Source organism: Falco naumanni, chromosome Z, assembly GCF_017639655.2.
Source record: "Falco naumanni isolate bFalNau1 chromosome Z, bFalNau1.pat, whole genome shotgun sequence".
NCBI classification, from domain to species: Eukaryota; Metazoa; Chordata; class Aves; order Falconiformes; family Falconidae; genus Falco; species Falco naumanni.
This window is the reverse complement of record NC_054080.1, coordinates 46,105,967-46,124,450: the sequence shown is the minus strand read 5'-3', so window position 1 is coordinate 46,124,450 and position 18,484 is coordinate 46,105,967. Positions and strand designations below refer to the sequence as shown.

At 39.1% G+C, this 18,484-nt stretch overlaps 1 protein-coding gene across 1 annotated transcript in view; it reads right to left on the bottom strand.

Annotated features, from left to right (window-relative positions):
- Window positions 1-18,484, bottom strand: part of MAMDC2 (MAM domain containing 2) — a 63,113-nt gene that overhangs the window by 6,121 nt on the left and 38,508 nt on the right. Inside the window, exons 7-11 of the mRNA XM_040579163.1 lie at window positions 16,138-16,231; window positions 13,340-13,486; window positions 12,200-12,465; window positions 1,827-1,920; window positions 20-172 (exon numbers count right to left, since the gene is read on the bottom strand). Coding sequence (XP_040435097.1) covers window positions 20-172; window positions 1,827-1,920; window positions 12,200-12,465; window positions 13,340-13,486; window positions 16,138-16,231 — 754 coding nt within the window. The remainder of the gene's footprint in view (window positions 1-19; window positions 173-1,826; window positions 1,921-12,199; window positions 12,466-13,339; window positions 13,487-16,137; window positions 16,232-18,484) is intronic.

The window sequence follows — 18,484 nt, the reverse complement described above, 5'->3', positions numbered from 1 at the left end:
AATGTGGAGCTTAACTCACCTACCCCAGTAGTGTGATCTCCTTTTGGTCCAGTGTATGATGTGGGAGTTGGACCCCTCCACCTGTGCCAGCTCCCACGACCTCTCCTCTTCTGGGTAAACACACACTCATCTTTTTCAAAAGTACACTCTCCAGGATTGGGCAGCAATAGATCTGTAAGGAAAGGACATTGCCTAAAACTGCAAATGTATTAGACAGATACATGGAGGGATTACACAACTAATGTATGGCATTCACTCACCTGCTGAAATCACTTATACCTACCTAGCGATACTCAAGAGTAGTCACAAGCTTATAGAACGTAGCTTCGAACCGATGTGTGAAATTTAATTTCATTTTCTTCACAGCTTTGAGAAAGTCTGTGCCCTAGTCTGGCTCACTAACATGTAACAGTATTCTTTTAAAAATCTTGTACAGTTTATTATCTCATCATTGCTCTTAATCCGCATTAGGCTTTACCAATGTAATTTTCTTCACTGCTGTGGCACCCCAATCAGTGTAATGAGCTTCAGCATGTATAAATGCATACTAAATGTGTCTTGTCAAAGAATGGAGTTTCTGTGATCTGAAATCAAACACCACATTTAGCTCTCAAATGTTCCCTTGGCACAAGATTCTAATACCAAATACACCAGACCACAGAGCTGCAATTACTAGAGTATTTTCATTATTTAAATTCTATTAGATGATGAAGAAGGGAAAGATGACAATTCAGGTGCTTTCCAGGAAGCTTCTGTCAGCTTTTCTGCTATAATCTGTTCAGGAGCAGACACTCTGAGCTGCTTTTACTTTCTGAAAGGGAGGAAGATTTGGTGCCTCACATACTCTGGGGCATTTTTCAGGCATTTTTTTTGCTGCCATCAGTGGCAAGTCCCAGTATGACTATACACCCAAGTATCAGTTCTGCACCTTTGGTTCCTTTTCAAATTACTTAGGAACTACAGAAAGGCAATACAGACAAATGTTGGAAATACTTTAGAAAAATAGCATCTTCTTTTATACAGGTGACATCTTTCTGTTCTTTAGCAGTTAGCTGCCTGAATGCATGAAATCCAATCAAAAGAGGTCATTAAAAAGTTATTATTACATGGGAATATAAATGGCATGGTAGATCAGCCTCATCACCATTTCAAAGGCATGGCTTTATTCTGAAGAAAAATGGGATTATAGATTGGGCCTGTCTCATAAGAATAGTTTCCAAATTAGGACACAATGGTTGCATTGTCAAACCTCAAAAAGCCCCAGAAAAGGGAGTTTGGGCAAGTTTAGGGAGATTAGCCTGTGCATGTCAGAGGGTAAATTGTGGCTCAAAAACATTCAGTTTGTCCCCACCACAGGAGGCAGAGTTAGGCTCCTTTGTTCTCATTAGAGAGCTGCAGCTCAGATAAGGGACTGCGTCTTAGCCTTGCACAACTGTACTTCTGGACTAAAAAGAATAATGCTGTGTTTTGAAAAGATTGCTTTGGGGTCCATTCCTGGTTCCCTAAAAGCCATTTGAAAACTACTTTCTCCTTAGTTGGACTATCATTTTTTTTAAAAATTGTAATGCCCCCGAAAGAATGCCCACTTATGTACAACTGCACTGGAGTCAGTGAAGTTAATTAGGAGTTAGCTGGTACCCCTGTGAACAAAAACCGGTCCTTACTGTATGTATGCTACTGCAAAAATGGGATTTATGCAGTACTTACTGTAAAAAGAAAAGAAACCACAGTGGGATGAAGGCAGCTATAGAATAGGCTTAGAAAACGAAGGTATGCAATGAACTCTTACTAAAAAAAACTCTTACAACAAATATACATGGTCTTACCAGCAGCCTGGCAGCTTCCCAGGCTCAATGATACATCATCCAATGCCACAAGTCCACAGTCCCAGAAGCTTTTACACCAGCTGACAAAGACAACCTGCAATACATGAAGGGAATTTCAGGTATCTAATAAAAGCTGGCACTGTTAAGAGTCTGAAATTTTAGATCTTTCCAAAAGCACTAACAATTTTGACACTTACAGAACAGAAATGATGAATCCGCTTTGTTTTGGCACATACTAATACTGCCAATAACTGAAATTTCAAATCCGGTGGGGTTTAGACGTACGTTTTCATTCAATAGAAAGTGCTTTCTCACTTTTACAGGCAAACAATGTGTCTCTGTATGTAGTTTCCATTTTAGTAGCAGAGTGCATTTTTTTAGTGTATAAGAAAAGATGACTTACTGAAGTTGTTGTGGTTCCCTGCCCCCCCCAAAAAAAACCAGTAACAGTTTAAATGTCCTCAGCTATCTTACCCTTAAACCCAGGAGGGTTTATCCATGGAAAAATACATTTGAAAGAGTAATGCAGAGTGATGGCCAACAGAAATAGCTGTGGCAAAAAACAAAGAACAACAGAGATGAGATGAAATTGCTGCATAAAATGTGATTATTCAGAAATGACACAAGGTCATGGTATCATTGAGCAGGAGGCTGGAAATGCTAAGCATCATTCACAATGTTAATCTGGGTTTGTGAAGGTTAAGAATAGCGTCCAAGATGTTTTATTTGACTACACATTAATTCTGCCATGGAAAATACAAGCCACTCATGAGATGACAAAATAAAATGTAAAGAAACTGAGATTTCCACCTGCCTTTCTCCCAAGGTTGATGCAGAACTGTTCAAATTATAGAAGACACAATAAAGTTTATTTTGTAAAAATACTGCTGGCAGTTTTCTTTGCGTAACTACTGCAAACCATCAGTCTGACCACTGGGATTATGACCATAATTTGGGAGGAGCTTTTCAAAACAATTCCTTTGTGATGAGGTCTCAGCTAGTGACTAGAGACAGATGAGTGTCACTTCTAACAGTTTAATATTCTGGAACAACCGTAAACACCTCAGTTACATATTTTAGGTTAAATGCTGACTGACAATTTCATGAGGATACAAAAAGGTTGTTAAAAGTCCTTCATGCATTATTTAGTATGTCCTCTTTTAAGAGGCTCGGTAACACCTTCAATATGGTCATTATACCAGATTTTGCTAGATTGCTTTGCTATGTAGTATTTATTTACCCATCTGCTTATAAAACAGCCTGGGACATAATTACAGTTAAACTTTTGAAGCACGTATGGGTTACGCTGCCCAGGATGGAGCAATTTTCAAAACCATTTTCCATTCAGTGCTACAAATCCTGGTAACAATGATAATCTGTCTTGTAAACTTTTACAGGTGTGGACTTGAGGAGTCCCCATACAGTATGCACAACTGCTCAGTGTATAGTGGCCTAAAAATGGCACTTTTGTTTTGTTTTGTTCCTGTAGAGCTACTGTCTCAGCCTTAAGATTTAAAAAGACAAAAATTGTTTCCTGTTTTTTAAGTTCATTCTCAGGAAACAGCCACAATCTATGAAAAATGGTAGCATCTCCTGGAATAAAGCATACAATAAATACTGACGTTGGGTGGACGTCATTCACCAGACTTTTAATAAATGCATTCTGGTGAACATTTGTAATAAACTAAAGACATATTATAGTCCTAAACCCAAGAATCTTAAGAAAACCACACATGAAAGGGTGAGGTCACTCCTCGTTTGTGAAACAACATTTCCACACTGTGGAATCGTATTTTAAGTGATGTTTTCCTATTGACATCACTGGGAGCAAGATCAAGTTCTTTATTCTTAAATTGCAATAATTTGTTCCATACAAGGTATGTAATTACCCACTGGATCCTGCAGAAAGCCCTCCATTTCAAAAGCATCACAACAGTAACTGTTGGTCTCTCAAAGGCCACTGAACCCATAGGCTTTGCACAGTCAAAGGACTGATCTGTTTCAGGGACACTTGTAAACTTGTTCAGCTTTGTCATCTTTTTGTAGCTTTAGCATTACTAATTCTCGACTTGCCATTTGTGGTGCTGAGTGACATGCTGCCATGAGCAGACTGTATATTTGCACGGGGGTGCAGTGGGGGAGCTTGTGCTTGGGAATGTGGAGTTTCCAGTATTAGCTATAGCAATTGTACTGAAATTGGTCATAGCCCTCTCAGCTTATTTTGTTGTAATGTTCTTGATTTAGTTTTAAGCAGCGGGGCAGAAGATATTTTTACTCACAAGTCAAACTTACTTACTTTTCTTTTATCCTAAATTTCCTCTTTCATCTTAAAGGGACATCTTTCACTGTTCGAACTTCACTGACCAAGATTGTGTCAATCTGGATTTATTCAACTACTCATTTTCACCCTACATTAGGTCTCCAAATCCTTTCTACAGTCTAGATAGGACAAATCTCAAGATGCTCTACATTTGTTCTTGTTTTGAATTAAAATATTTCCTAGGTCAGTTCTTCCAGAAGAGATTTTTATGACGTTATCTCAGGCCTTGGAGAAGATAATAGGGGGATCTTTGTGCTCAACTCACACTTCATAAAACATGACAGATGAACAACAAACTAGTTGTTTCAGACTAGGTAACAAAATCTTTCTGGACTTGCATGCTATCTTAGAGGCTAAATTAAAAACATTATCAAATGCAGGCAGTTGTTGCCTGTGTTACTGAAAAATAAAACATGTTTTCTTCTCATGTCTCTTTTTTTTTTTCCAGTAACAGGACACAGCCACGGCATTAGTTCCCTTCCGAATCACTGCCCCGATTTCTGGAAGCTGGTTTATTTATTTTCTGGTGGTTAATCAATGTTCCTGGCCTGCAGCCTCGAAAGTATCAATAACCAGTTCTCAGCATTCATCCGGTATGTCCGTGATGAGCAACACCAGATGAGAACAGCTGGTAGAGCAAGAAAAAAAAGTTTCACTTCTTTCATGACACGTTGTTGGGTTGTGCTGCAGACACTGTGTGAGGTAGAAGGGACTTCTCATCCTTAGCACTCTGCATCTCTACAAGTAGATGCAAATTAAAACTTACGCGTATTAAGTTTACCTGCTTTTGGAGGAGAAGAAAGTAGAACGTGCAGTAGGGTACCTCCAGTGTAATGATGGACTAATGGGGAAGCTTGTAAAACAAGGTTCAGAGGGAGCTGGACTGAGAACAGGAGAAAAGAAGATGCCCCCAGACCCCTATGATTTCTGTGTATTTTCTTCGCTACTTGTTTATCCCAGAAAGTATAGCTCTTGCTTAATTAGACAGCCAGACCAGCCAAAACAAAGGAAAAACTGAGACAGCAGCCGAATCTGGTGACTTAAAAGCAAGCTATGTCTCTGTAGTGAATTTACCTGATTCCACCCTTGTGAATATTCTTAGGTTTAAACTATATACTGTGTATCGGTGTAGAAACAAAACTCAGTCTGTCACTTAGACACATATTTATGTTCAATTTCTTAAAGGAGAAAGGCAGTTATAGTGGAGGCTGAGGTGGGGTTTTGTAAGAAGCAACTGTTGTAACTTCCATACAGTGACACAAAACTCAGTATTACAAATACAAAATCCAAAAATAATCTGAGCACCAGAAACAGAAGTGTGGCATGACACAAAGCAGCGGTCAAGATGTTTTCACAAAACAGGGAGCCTGACTTTTTGGTACACAGCTGTATAAGCACGTAAGCCAGGGAACCTTCACCAGCACAGGGAACGGGAGAACAATTCTGATAGTTCCAGGGCGGTTCAATACAAATATTTTCAGTGTAGCCCAAATTACTTATAACTACCTTAATTCAACTAGATTTTAAATGCCTTGGTTTTGTTTGGCTTAAACAGTTAGAAATGCAAGGCAAAAATGCAAGTAAGCTATTAAGCCAAAATTAATATGTGTGCAAGCTTCTGTCACTTGCCAGGCAAGTTCAATTTCTTTCCATGTAAATACAATGAGCTTCTGCAGGAAAAATAATGAATTATGACAGCTTCTACAGAAATAATTGGATAAGACTAGTAGTAAACTTGTGACAATTGGAACAAATATTTTTTAAAATCTTTCCTGTCCCAGGGCAGATGGGTTGCAGAAACAAACAATGAAAGAGAAAAGCTAATAGAATAACCTAGGGCCACAGGCTGTTAGTGCTACAGCTACATTCACTGGATTGCACTGTCTAGGAGAGAATACTGGCTGCACAGAAATGTATACAGGACACCAATATCCTCAGCTGTCCTTCAGGGTCCTCCTAGATCTCCAGAAATCCGCTACTATGGTTCTATCCTCTTTTCAAAGTGAAACAGTTTCTTTGGCTCTCTTTGTAAGAGGGAAGGGTTATTGCCTTTAGACTGAGGGGTCTTGTCAGGTCATGTGGCATTGTAATATCACAGCATTAAGTACCCAGAACAAAAACTGAGCAAAAAAAGGAAGTGTCAGTTAATTAACACAGATATCAAAAGGAGGTGTGTAATAGTTCATGCAATGTATCTCCTTGCTTAGCTACTGTGAAAATGCAGGCCACCCAGGTAATGCTTACTAACCTGAAAAATTTTTACAGTTTCCAGTATGTTGTTTCCATAACTGTATATCAAACACCACAGACAGTGGGGTTCACATTTTGCAATATTAATCCTACTATTCACAGACCCTAACGTTCTTATTTTAAAAAGGTATTTCCAGTGACTGTTCTTAAAGAAGTTTCTTTGTTTTAGGGGTGAGAGAAGTAAGGACAGAAGGGCCGTACCACAAAACTGCAGCTTCTTTCAGCCTCTTTGGGTTGCATACCTTACTGTGGGAAGACTGATCAAGGGTTGGTCAGAACAGTACCAAGAAGCTCCTTCCTTTATTTGGCACAAGTGAGAGTTTTTCAGAGGAGGAGACAGAACTAGGATGTCTTCCCTTCTCCGCTTGGTACCTGCCTGGAGAACTGTGTCCTTTATACTATTGACTCTGTCATAGGGATCTACGACTTCATCATATACGCGAGATTGCTTTAGTCATTTACCCATGACTTAGGTGGACAAGCAGGAGACACAAATTTTGCAGCAGCAAAAAGGAATGCTAGAATAACTTAATAGTGAGCATCATCACAGTGATGATGTGAGAACAAAGGTCCAAAGACCCTCGTATCAAGCCCTAGGAAGGCAGAGGGATGCTAACGGATGTTTAGGGGAAACAGTACAAGAAACAAAACAACCATAAAGCTGTTCATGCCATTGCATTACGTTCAGCTCCCAGGGAGTTTAAGAAATTGCTGAACTGGAGGTCACACCTGTACCACTATGTTTATGGTCACAGTGAGGTCTATTTTCTGTGAATTTGCCTAATCTCTTTTTAAATGCATGTATACTATTGGCCTCCATAGCATCCTGCAGTAAAGGATTTCAGCATTTAGTCATTCCTGAAAAAGTGTTCCCTTTTGTGTTTTTTTTAAAACATGTAAATACTGAAGTTCCACACTCAGTCACTTGATTTTGCTTTCTCACAACTGCAACTAAGCTTAGTAAGGGCAGGAAAAAAAAACATTAGAAAGGAAGAAAAGTTGACAGCAGGAATGAAAACCTAAGCAATGCTGCCACAACCACTCTGGTGGAAGTAGAGTGGACTGTTATGATGCCAGCAACCTTTCTGAGGATTTGTTTTTGAACTCTAGGGAGGTATTCAAGCACTACAGCGCTAGGTAACATTGCAAAAACTTGCATGAATGGAAAAACACGATAAGTTTGCTTTTCAAAACCTGAGGTTCAGAATGGTGAACTAAATATAGCAGAAATGAACAGAACTGATGTAAGTAGATGCACTCAGACCTTCATTTTAACTTTGTTGGGAAGTTGCATAAAAGAAGTATATGTCCATGGTGGCATATATACACACACACACACAATATTAAAATGCAGATTCTAGCTCCACAGTGCACGTGAGCATCTCCAGTTTACATATGCCATATGTGAACTTTTCTTTCAGTTAGCTCTCACATCTTCCTAACATATATTGGTGTGGAAGATCAGTTTCAGCACGTTCAATCAGATCAAAAGCATCTACATATTTCAGACTCAGATTTTTATATAGCCCCTTAAGAGGCTTATACAACAAAGCATGACTTTATTTTAAAAAGTGTTAGGAGGTATTTTATTATTCCTTCTCACATTTATTCCCTAGGATCTAGAGAGTACAAAACCAATACTGTATATGCCTAGGATCACAGGTACTTACACTAAATAAAAGAGAGAGTGCCTCAAGTACAGATTAGGAAATCAGGATTTAAAATTTCCCACCTTCTTGCTAGCATTATATTGCATACGTATTTGCAGTATGTACACACAAATAGATACTGATATATACAGACACACACATACATATACACACATATATATGTACACAAACATTTATGACTTGCTTATCTGGATCATACTCAGCCTTTTCAACGTGGTGTTTCCAAAGTGTCATATTAAAGCCTGTTGGCCAGCTTCACATTTCCTGCTCACTGAACTCAAGCCAACAATCTGTGCCAGACTGCAGTTAGCTAATTCAAAAACAACTTGCAAAAACCATTACACAAACCAAGAGATGAACATCTGGGTCTTTTTGTTGTCCTGATACAAATAAATATGTTATCAAAATTAAAACATATCAGATGGATTTTATATTGTTTTCAAAGCCTTAGGACTAGTATTAGCAGAAAGATGAAGGACATAGTTAATCAGGTATTTTAGAACAATTGTTTTCTGGCTGCAGAATCCTTACAACCTGCAGGAGCCCCTAGCCAAAGGTGCCAACTTCCTCACTGACTTTATTTGCTGTTAAGGAACTGCCAGGAGAGTGTTTACTGTTTCCACAGGCAATGACCCAATCTACAGGTCACACCCAGTAACCAAGAAGTTGATCTGCCAGACTACTGTGCATGCCTACAACTTCTTATCATCCAAGTCTAGACATGATGCACCTCGGAAAACAATACAAAGGCATGTCAGCCACCACATCTATATTATTGGAAAAGTGGTAGCCCTATCTTATTTTGAGACCACCTCATTCCATGAAAAGACTGTTTTTCACTTGCTTATAACCTTGCCAAGATGCAGTGACTTCAGCTCAGACTTTCCATGCTGGGTCCTTGCTTCGGGTTGTTTTGGAAGATTTAAGCCAAAACAGTTCCATCATTTCCAAGAACAAGTCTAGGAAAAAAGGTTTTATTTTGCCCCTATTTAAAATATTCTTTGAAAAGTTTGGGCACTCCTAGGCTTTGGAGTAGGAAAATGAAAAGTGTCAGGATTTGGTCTTTGTGCCAGAACTGTGCTTTCTGTCAAGTCATTAGCTTCTGGAAAACTAAAATTCGTAACATATGGTACAAGCAGGGCAGCAGACCAGGACATGGACAGGATTAGAAGGAAAAAAATGGACTGTCCAGAGCTGAGGAGACAGGAGTAAGATGGGGAATGGGAGGGGGTTGTTGCCTATGGGGCAGGATAGATAAGACAAAGGTGCATCACTAAGGAGGCAAGAGATGTGAGGACAGGTTGGAGAAGACAGGACAAGAAAGGTCAAGCTTCAATGAGCTTGTTTCTCTCACGTTTCTCTATACTCTCTCCCTCCAGAGCCTGAAGTGTAATCTCTGACTTTCTGGTTCCCACCACTCCTCGCTGTCAGGCAAAACATGCTCTGATGCACCTTCACCACTGGCCTACACTGAAGTCGGCCATTGAAATGAGTGTTCCTTGTCAGCTGTTTCACTAGGTGCTAGGTAGAGCGACACATCTGTACAGATACCTAACCTAAGTGTTTATACAACGCCACACAGTGCTCCTTCATTTCCTTCTGTTGGCTTAGAAAACAAGAAACAAAGTAAAGCATGAGAGGACTTGTAAAGCATTAAGGTTTAAGAGTTGAGCGTGAGATTGCAAGGAGAAGCCAGAATCAGGTTCACTGTATAATGTCATTCAAGCCTACCTGTGAATGTTACAAATGAGCAACCTGTAACTACACCAGTTTTTCACCCTTGCCTCATGGCAAGCAGACACACACTTAAACTTTGCATCCTTTGCCTTTTGTATGCTGCCTTCTCAGTCATATATATATCTTGATATTCTTTGCCATATTAACATGCTTCAGAACTTCACCCACTGTCTTCCATGTACTATTTATCTAAGGAAAACTTTATCAACTGATTGTGTATATGCATACACAGCCATCATGAAAACCATAAAACTGTTATACAAAATTCAGCACTTCATAGCTTATGCCTGATACATTACAAAACAGTGGCATCTACTACATATGCAAAACTGCAACTTAATCCCTATTTTAAACTTAATTTAATCTTCCAATGCAGGAGGAAAGACAGTATGAGAGAATAGGTTTAAACCAAGGCTAAGGTAGAACTCCATATGCCCCACCCCCCACCCCCAATACACAGTTATTTGGCTAAGGGGTGTCTGAACTATGATATGATGAACACATGCTGAGCTCTCTAAAGCCCAGTAAATCTCAATTTTTGTGATATGTGAGGAATGCTTCCTCAACAGAAACATTCTGCAACTTGTTTCCGTGGGAAAGAAGGCTTTCCCATCGCAAGACCTGAAAGACTCACTGAAGGCTTATGAGAGTTGCCAGAGGCACACAAACCTCCTGCTGCAGAGCACAGGGTTTTTTCCCTCCTGCAGAACTTTGGGCTCAGAGGCAGCGAGGATATTCCCTTGACTGCTTTATTCTCCTGTGTGCTGCTCTCCCCATCTGTTACTGCCTACAGACTGGTAACTACAGACATGTATACAGCTGCATTCACAGAAAGCTTTCCCTACCAGGCAAGCTACTTTACAAGTGGTTTAGATATACTAATTTCTAGGAAAACATAAAAATAGTTCTTCATAAATTCATATTGGAAAAGATTTTCCATGTAAATGTGTAATACTAAAAAACCCTGCCACCTCCAGGGCTATAAACAATCTTTTACAGTCATGCTCAGCTGTCATCACTATTCATACAGTATATTATGCTACACAAGCTACTGAACCTTTTTAGAAGGAATAAAGAAATATGTAAACAGGAGATGGCAAAAGTATGTTATAAGTTTGTCCATTTAACCAATACCTTTCCGTGATTTCACAAAAAAAAAAAAAAAAAAAAAAAAGAGAGAAATACTGTTCTGCAAGTATTTGGCGATGGTACTACGAGACACTTTTCTACCATGCTCTTGCTTGGTGGTAATAAAATTTGGGGTTTTTTTCTATATCTTTCAGTTGAAAGGGAATTAGAAATTCTGTTATGTTTTATGCATGAAACATATGAACATAAAAATCCCATCAACTTTTTATAGTATGAGATATCAGAGAGAAAATACTAGCCAACAATTAGGACTGAAATTTTCATTAGGCAACTTTTTTTTTGGTGAACTTTTTCTTTTGTAGTGTACTTACTTCAAAGAAAAATGTTGGGGTTTTTTTCCTCAAGAAAAGTTAAACTCAGTAACTGCTGCCATTTGAAAAATGACTTTATAGTGGGGAAAATGCTTAAGATTTAAGAAATACATGATTCACAAGATAAGCCTTCATTCATATGTTCATAGTACCATCACAATGAAAAAAAAGCTGGATTTATCTGTGTCATCACGTAGTGATCCATCTGGTCCTCCTTAGATGACTCATAGTGAAAACCCACCACAGAAATCAGGATAACTGCAGAAGTAGCGCCTACACACATTTGTGTAAAAGTCAGTCTTTGTAAAAAGAGCAGAGATGAGGGATAAAAGCAGCTTGAGGACTTAATCAGGAGGTAATGTGAAATATTATGTTATTCTTATTAACTTGCTGAGATTACAAAGTGACCTCTCCAACTGATGTTGCAAATACTTCAAGTCCATTGCTTTAAATTGCACTGACTTCTGCCTTTGTATTTTAACCCAGTGGTTCAGTTTAGGAAAGTAGGATCAGCTCCACATTTTGACCAGAACTTAACAGTACAGACTTTTTAGATTAATTAAAATCTGGAATTGACTATGGTGATGTGAATTACACAGCAAACAAACAAACATGAATGAGTGAATGCGGAGCCTGCTGAGAAACCAAGACAGAGCCGGCTCTCATTAAAGCTCCTTGGGTGAAATCTCCACTAATACTGTAACTACAGCTGAGGACACCAGGGCAACACTGCCCTATGCCTGGCAAGGGCTCCCACAGGGGCTAGGCTGTGAAGAAATACTCCACTCCCCACTGTACTGCTTGGGGAACTCTATTTCACTTTGCAGGTGTAGCTCACCTAGTTAGGATTAATCCTGGATAACAAAGAACCCTGGAAGGAGAAGGCAAGCAAAATCTCGATTAAGAATCTGGCAGATTTGAAGAGTAGGTTCTTACCTTGCAAGGCATAGGCTTTTTGAAGGAGATTTCAGCTTGAGTCCAAACTCCCTTTGGAGAGTCCAAGACGGACCAGATTTTCTCTTGAACAACATGATTCTCTTCAAAGATATAAACAGCAAGGGTGCCACTCATCTTGAAAAACCCGTATAAGGCATAATAAAAACGCAGACAAAACTGCAAGTTTCCTGGCAGTGTCGGGCCATACAGACGACCAATGTACCCAGGCTGTGAAGTAAACTTTGTGTTTGCCAACAAGTAATAACCTGCAAGACAGCACAATTACTGAGTACTTCTAATAGGCAATTAGCACAGTTGATTTGCTATTAAAGCCGCTTCCGTTATTGCGTTAGACTTTGGTTATAAAAACAGTTTCTATGGGCAGGAAACAGATTATCACACTTTGTTTGAATAGAAATAATTTTTCTAAAAGTGTCTCAGCCTCTTTAAGCTAAACTGGCACATGGCTAAGTTACCATAAATAAATACTTTTCAAATTTACACTGAAAAATTCTCTGGCCTGCTGGCCTCACTGGAAACCTGGATGTTTTAAGGGTACTGCTCTGACACCAAAGAATGAAGTATGGGCTACAAGGACTATTATTCCCTGCACCGAGTATAAAGAAGTGAGACTTAGCACATTTGATTAAGAGTCATGAATACTCTACACAAAGAGATGTGCAAGTTTCAGAACTTATTAGCAGTCCTTTCACTACGTGGCTTCACTACGCAACATTTCACAGTTTTACCTTAAAAATGCCAACTGTCCTAAGCCTGGAAGAGCTAAGAGCCCCTCATTCCTCTATATTAAGAGCAATGCATTAAGCTGCTATTATATTTGCTCGTATGCTTTTGTGGAATCATTCCTTCAATGACTACAAATCAGTACAGTGAAAATACACTGATGGATAGCCCTGCACGGCTATTCAGCAGGTGACCTTCACCCTCTACATGTGGTTAGGCACAGCCAGAGTCCTACCTAGGACAGAGTGGTGTACACTGGTTTTTAATGGCAGGGAGTTGCAGTGAGGGAATCTAACCAGTGTGCCAATGACGTTATTTAACAGAGCAAACAATGATACAACAGGTTAACCTTTATATTCAATTTGATTCTTCCAGTGAAAAGGAGTTTTGATTTACCAAATCCTGTAGTGTGATCTCCTGCTCTATAGACATTACGCTTCACTTTCACTCTGCTCCACCCTGGGCCATCTTTGTTATCCTGGTAAAAGCTACACAGATCTTCCTCAAAATTGCAGCCTGCCCCAGCAGGATTGAAAGGAGTTCCTAAAAGATAGATGCATATGTTCTGTTAGGAAGAGCACAGTATAATAAACATAGATATTTGAAGCACAACGATGCCAAAGTATACTCTGTTTCATCTTTCTTTGCATTAGAGAAGATGAGCATGTGCAAAGTTGTTACACATACATAAAGCAAAGTCACAATGATAACAAACTATCAATTTTCCATTGGAAATGGGCGTTATTTTCTTATATTTTTGCTGGAGCTGGGAGGAAACCTGCTTCATTGCCCCTATAAAATATAAATAAGCTACAGATATTAAGAGAAGATTCCTTCTTCAGGACGTAATGCACATTCAGACCATTTGTCTTCATCCTGCTCATTCATTTAAACGATAATCAGTCAAAATGAGCTTGCATGTGCACATGTGTGTGGATAGGTGTCATAATTTCACTTCAGTTTCTAAGGCGATAACTTTCTAACATCAACATTAATATTCTTCTAAAGAGCACTTTTTAAAAAAACCCTTTTGTAGTCATATTTAATGTGTGTGCATATGCATGCCCTAAGTAAGGAAGTCAAACAGCTTTTGGTTCATGTATCATCTCGCGGCTACTGACCTCTGGAGCCATGCCTCACATTTTCACACTGCAGAAAAGAAAGCTGCACCATTTATAGTGAAGCTGATTAAAAGCTAAGTCCCCCAGCCCTGCTGGTGGCTCCCTCTTCACTTGCAATATGGCATTTATGGGTCAGGATTTGCTTCAGTCTGAAAAAGTCCCCCCGGTGAATGGCTCTTCTAAAAGTAAAACATTTCTACTTCTTTAAAAGCTCTATCACCCACTTGTACCAGATGCTGGGGAAACGAGGGGCACAACCCAAAGCCATCAGACAATTTTTGGCTACGCTGGGAGTCAGGACCCTGTGAGCATCTCTACAGCAGCATGCATGACCCTTCTGCACAGAAGCTAAGAAGGACTTCCCAGCAAGGGCAGGGACACCGGCAATCAGCTTCAGGAGAAGCAACATTTTTGATTTGGAGAGATGCCATGGAGTGGTCTCTTCAGCCTCAAATAAGCCAGATCTTAGCATGAGGCAGCCTTGGCCTCCTCCCACTGCTTTCCTAGTTAAAGAAAACACAGTTGGAGCACTACCAGGTCCACACAGCGTTAAACCCACCGTATGATTCATCCTTTGGGGGGCAAGTTTAATACTCTGGTACCTTTCCCCTCCACTTGGCTAACACTGAGACCTTTGTGAACAAAATTTCAGAAAAATAAGAAAAAAACTTGATGTTGTTACATACACTGCTATGACTGAATACAAGAACGACGATCTCTTTGATTTTAACATCTCTGCTCAGACCAGCTGAAGATGGAAATAGGAGATAAGACTGAAGGATTAACCAGCTTTTTTGTATTTCAACAAAATATAAAGCAAATGATTGGCATTCATTTCTCAAACAGCAAAAAAAAACCCAAACCCAAACCCAAAAAAACACTCCAAAACTTGAAAATCAGAGTTAGTAGGCAAAGCTGTAGCTGAACCTATCAAATTTACTAGTCAGAGTAGATTTTAACTCATGCCATTATAGTATGACTGAATCAGGATTGTGGCAGAAAATACTATAAAATTTATCCCATACCTCAGCACATATAAGCCAACTTAAAAAAAAATAAATGGAAAACTGATGAGCACACAGCTCCAATCCATGGCATATTGCAAACATAACTCAGGATTGTTGCAAAACAAAGCAAAAACAGAACAGGCATTGAGGAGTTAATTAAACAACTAGATTTACTCAGCCAAGAGTTGTGGATTAATAACTTATTTGGAATCTACCTCCAATTGATTCTTCAGCAGTGCAGGTAAAGCTAGCAGAGACTCCAGGCAAATAAAAAAGGGCAAAAAAATCTTTTTTCCCTTGATCACTTCAAAACATTAGCCAAAAATTCAAACCTGTGACTGAAAGAATGGATGGGCTCAGTGGGAAATGACTAATCTGCTTGTGACTACTGCTTGGTGCTACACTAAAACCCAAGCCACCCGTACACAGCTACTGCAGAGGCTGCATTCTCAAACAATGAAGTCCTTCATCCGAAGTGCCTCTACAGCACAGGTCATGTAGATTCAGCTGACTTCTGCTGCTGGGAACACCTAACAAAAACTTGACAGACATGCCACTGTCTGAGATAAATAATACCTCCTGGAAGAGTGAGAACAGGAAGGCAAGGTCTCCTATTTTGGCTCTGAAGAACACCTCAGAGCATGTGGCATGGAGGAAGGTATTTTCTACACTGGCAATAATGAAAAGCCCAGGGCATTTTCTTCCTCATACCTTCCTCACCTGGGGAAATCCCCCTTTCTTTCAGCAACAGGCCTGCAAGTGGTAATTTGTTCAAAAGCTGGGGTGATGCAAATACAGCATTCAGTCCAGTGCTCCAGCTGCAGATCCCTGGCGCAAGGTCTTGGCAGAGGAAGCATTAAGGACTAATTTTTGGATCAAAAGAATGACATTAGTGTTTATCTGCTGTTTTGTCACCAGGAGGAAGAGAAGCCCAGTAGCACTGGTCAGTTGAGAAGGTAGCATCTGCACATCACTACCAAATATTGCAAGTACTGACAGGTGGTTCAGAGAGGTCAAAGCAAAGGGGAAAAACACAAAGACGGTAAATAGCAGTAAAAACTCATACCTGACTGATTGCTGCAGTAAACTGGAGAGAAAGCGATGTCATCAAGTGCAACATAACCTCCCTTGGCACTATTAAAAGCAACTTCAAATATTACCTGGAAATTATAATAGTTTGTTATTCATCTACCATATACACAACAATAATGCTGGTACACATCTTTGCATTACAGGATTCTGTTTGGATGTCCCAGACAGACTGCAGGGCATCTCAGACAGCATTGCAGGTGTTGGGACAAATTAAATTATATCACTTATTAGGGTTATAAATCAGAGCTTGACCCTGGCACCAGACCTTTGCTCACTCAAGATCAAGAAGAAATCAAGGGGAACATACCTGTTATGCTGCTTTATGAAGCATGAGTTTTAAAGATGCAGTAAGGCTACTATCATGATAACATACAAAGCCAGTACTCAGGGTAAAACAGTCTGTACGGACTAGGACTCCAAAGCTGCTGAATTATTACTGTATCTAGAATCTAGCTGTATCAAGGGCTAAAACCAAACTGTGTAGGTTACTCTACTCTTACAATATTCAGTTTTACTGTTTTTTCTAAACATCCTCAGATACTGAAACCCATGCCTTGGCATCAGCTGGCAGGGAAGATTTCCTTTAAAATATTTAGTTAACAACCAGAAAAGCTATCGCTGTGGTTTTCTTACCACAAAAATCAAACAATGTCCTTAGCCATTCCCAAGGGACATAATTTCCTCAAGTAAGTGGAGGATAGTCTATAACACTTGAGGAAGCATCTTAAAATTTCTCTTGATTATCAAAACTCTGAGTTACAGGAAAACATTGAGAAAAGGCTTGAATCACAAGGCAATCCCAGGGACAAAACAAGGATATATGGACAAATGCTTCCAAGTGTGATCCTGTTCAGTGAAAGCAATGCCTGTGATGTCTCACCCAGGGTCGGAAGTCAGACTAGGAGAGCTGGGAAAGAATCCTCAGTGATCTCCTTTAGTGGGATGAAACAAAGAGGAAGGCTTTCTTGAACCAACTGAAGAAATTATATGTAAGCTTTATTCTGATTTCTATAAAGTGATCTCTAGAATAATGTCTGTGTTGGATTACATAAAGATTCCTCAAACAGAACAAAGGCCCATCTAGCCAAGTGTCTGGTTTCCAACAGAGGTTACCTACAGAAAGAACTGAAGGCAATGACAAGTTTTCAGTTCTTCTTCCATCACATAGCATTCCTGACAGATTCTTTCTTTCCCATTAATCTGTCTAATCAGTTTTTGAACTATCAGAATAATGGTATCCATAGTACGCTGTGGAAGTGAGTTCTACAGTTATGTGATGTAGGAAAAAATCTTCCCTTTGGTTTATTTTACTGTTATCCAGTAATTAAGAATTTCAAACAGCAACTTAAATTATGAATGAAAGGGAACAGTTAATCTTTTCTGTGTCATTCATAATTTTTATGAACCTCTACCATATTCTACTTCAGTCGTTTTTTTCTACAGGTTGAAAACTGTTACTTCATTAATGCTAACTTCTCCACACTATTGATTATACCCATCTCCCTCTTGTAGTTCTAGGATATTCTTTTTTAACTGAGAGGGCTGGAGTTGCATACTCTGCTGAACACAGGGGTACCCTGTCCATTCATCCAGTGGTACGACACCCTCTGTTCTGCTGTTTATTCCAGTATCGTTTCCAACATTCCAAATGGTTTTATGAATGCCCCTAGGAACTGAGAGGATAATTTTCACAAAACTAACCACAGTAATTCCCAGCTCTAAGTAATCATTAATTTATTTCTATCCGTACTGCTAGGACTGTTTTTCCCCTTGTGTGTTACTTTGTATTTATTGAATAAGTACTTCACTTACTATTCGGTATTATGAGACCTTACCAGATCTAATCTCCTTTCCCGTACCATTTGAAGTCTGACAATTCAAATGGATGACTTGGTTGCTGACTTTACAAAGTATAAAAGGACTATGTAACATCTGATGAAAATTAGCTTTACCGCTACTAATTTCTAAAAATCTGCAGGTTTATCGTGAATTAACAAGTAACTTTTGTGGAGTTAAAGCAAGTGGAATGAAAGCCAATTTAATAGTAATCCTAGCATTAGAAGTGTATCTATAGGGAGAGTGTGTGTAGGGAGAGTGTGTGTGTATATACGTTACATATATAATATATATTTTATACATGTAAGTATAGGTGTTATATATAATACATATACACTATTTATTCCAATCTTCTAAGATATTTCTGTATGTATTAGATATAAGAATATATATTTTACCTGTATTAAGATATAATACATGTGTGTATGTATATATATACACACATATTTTTATACATAGATGTGTGTGTATTTTTCTATACATAC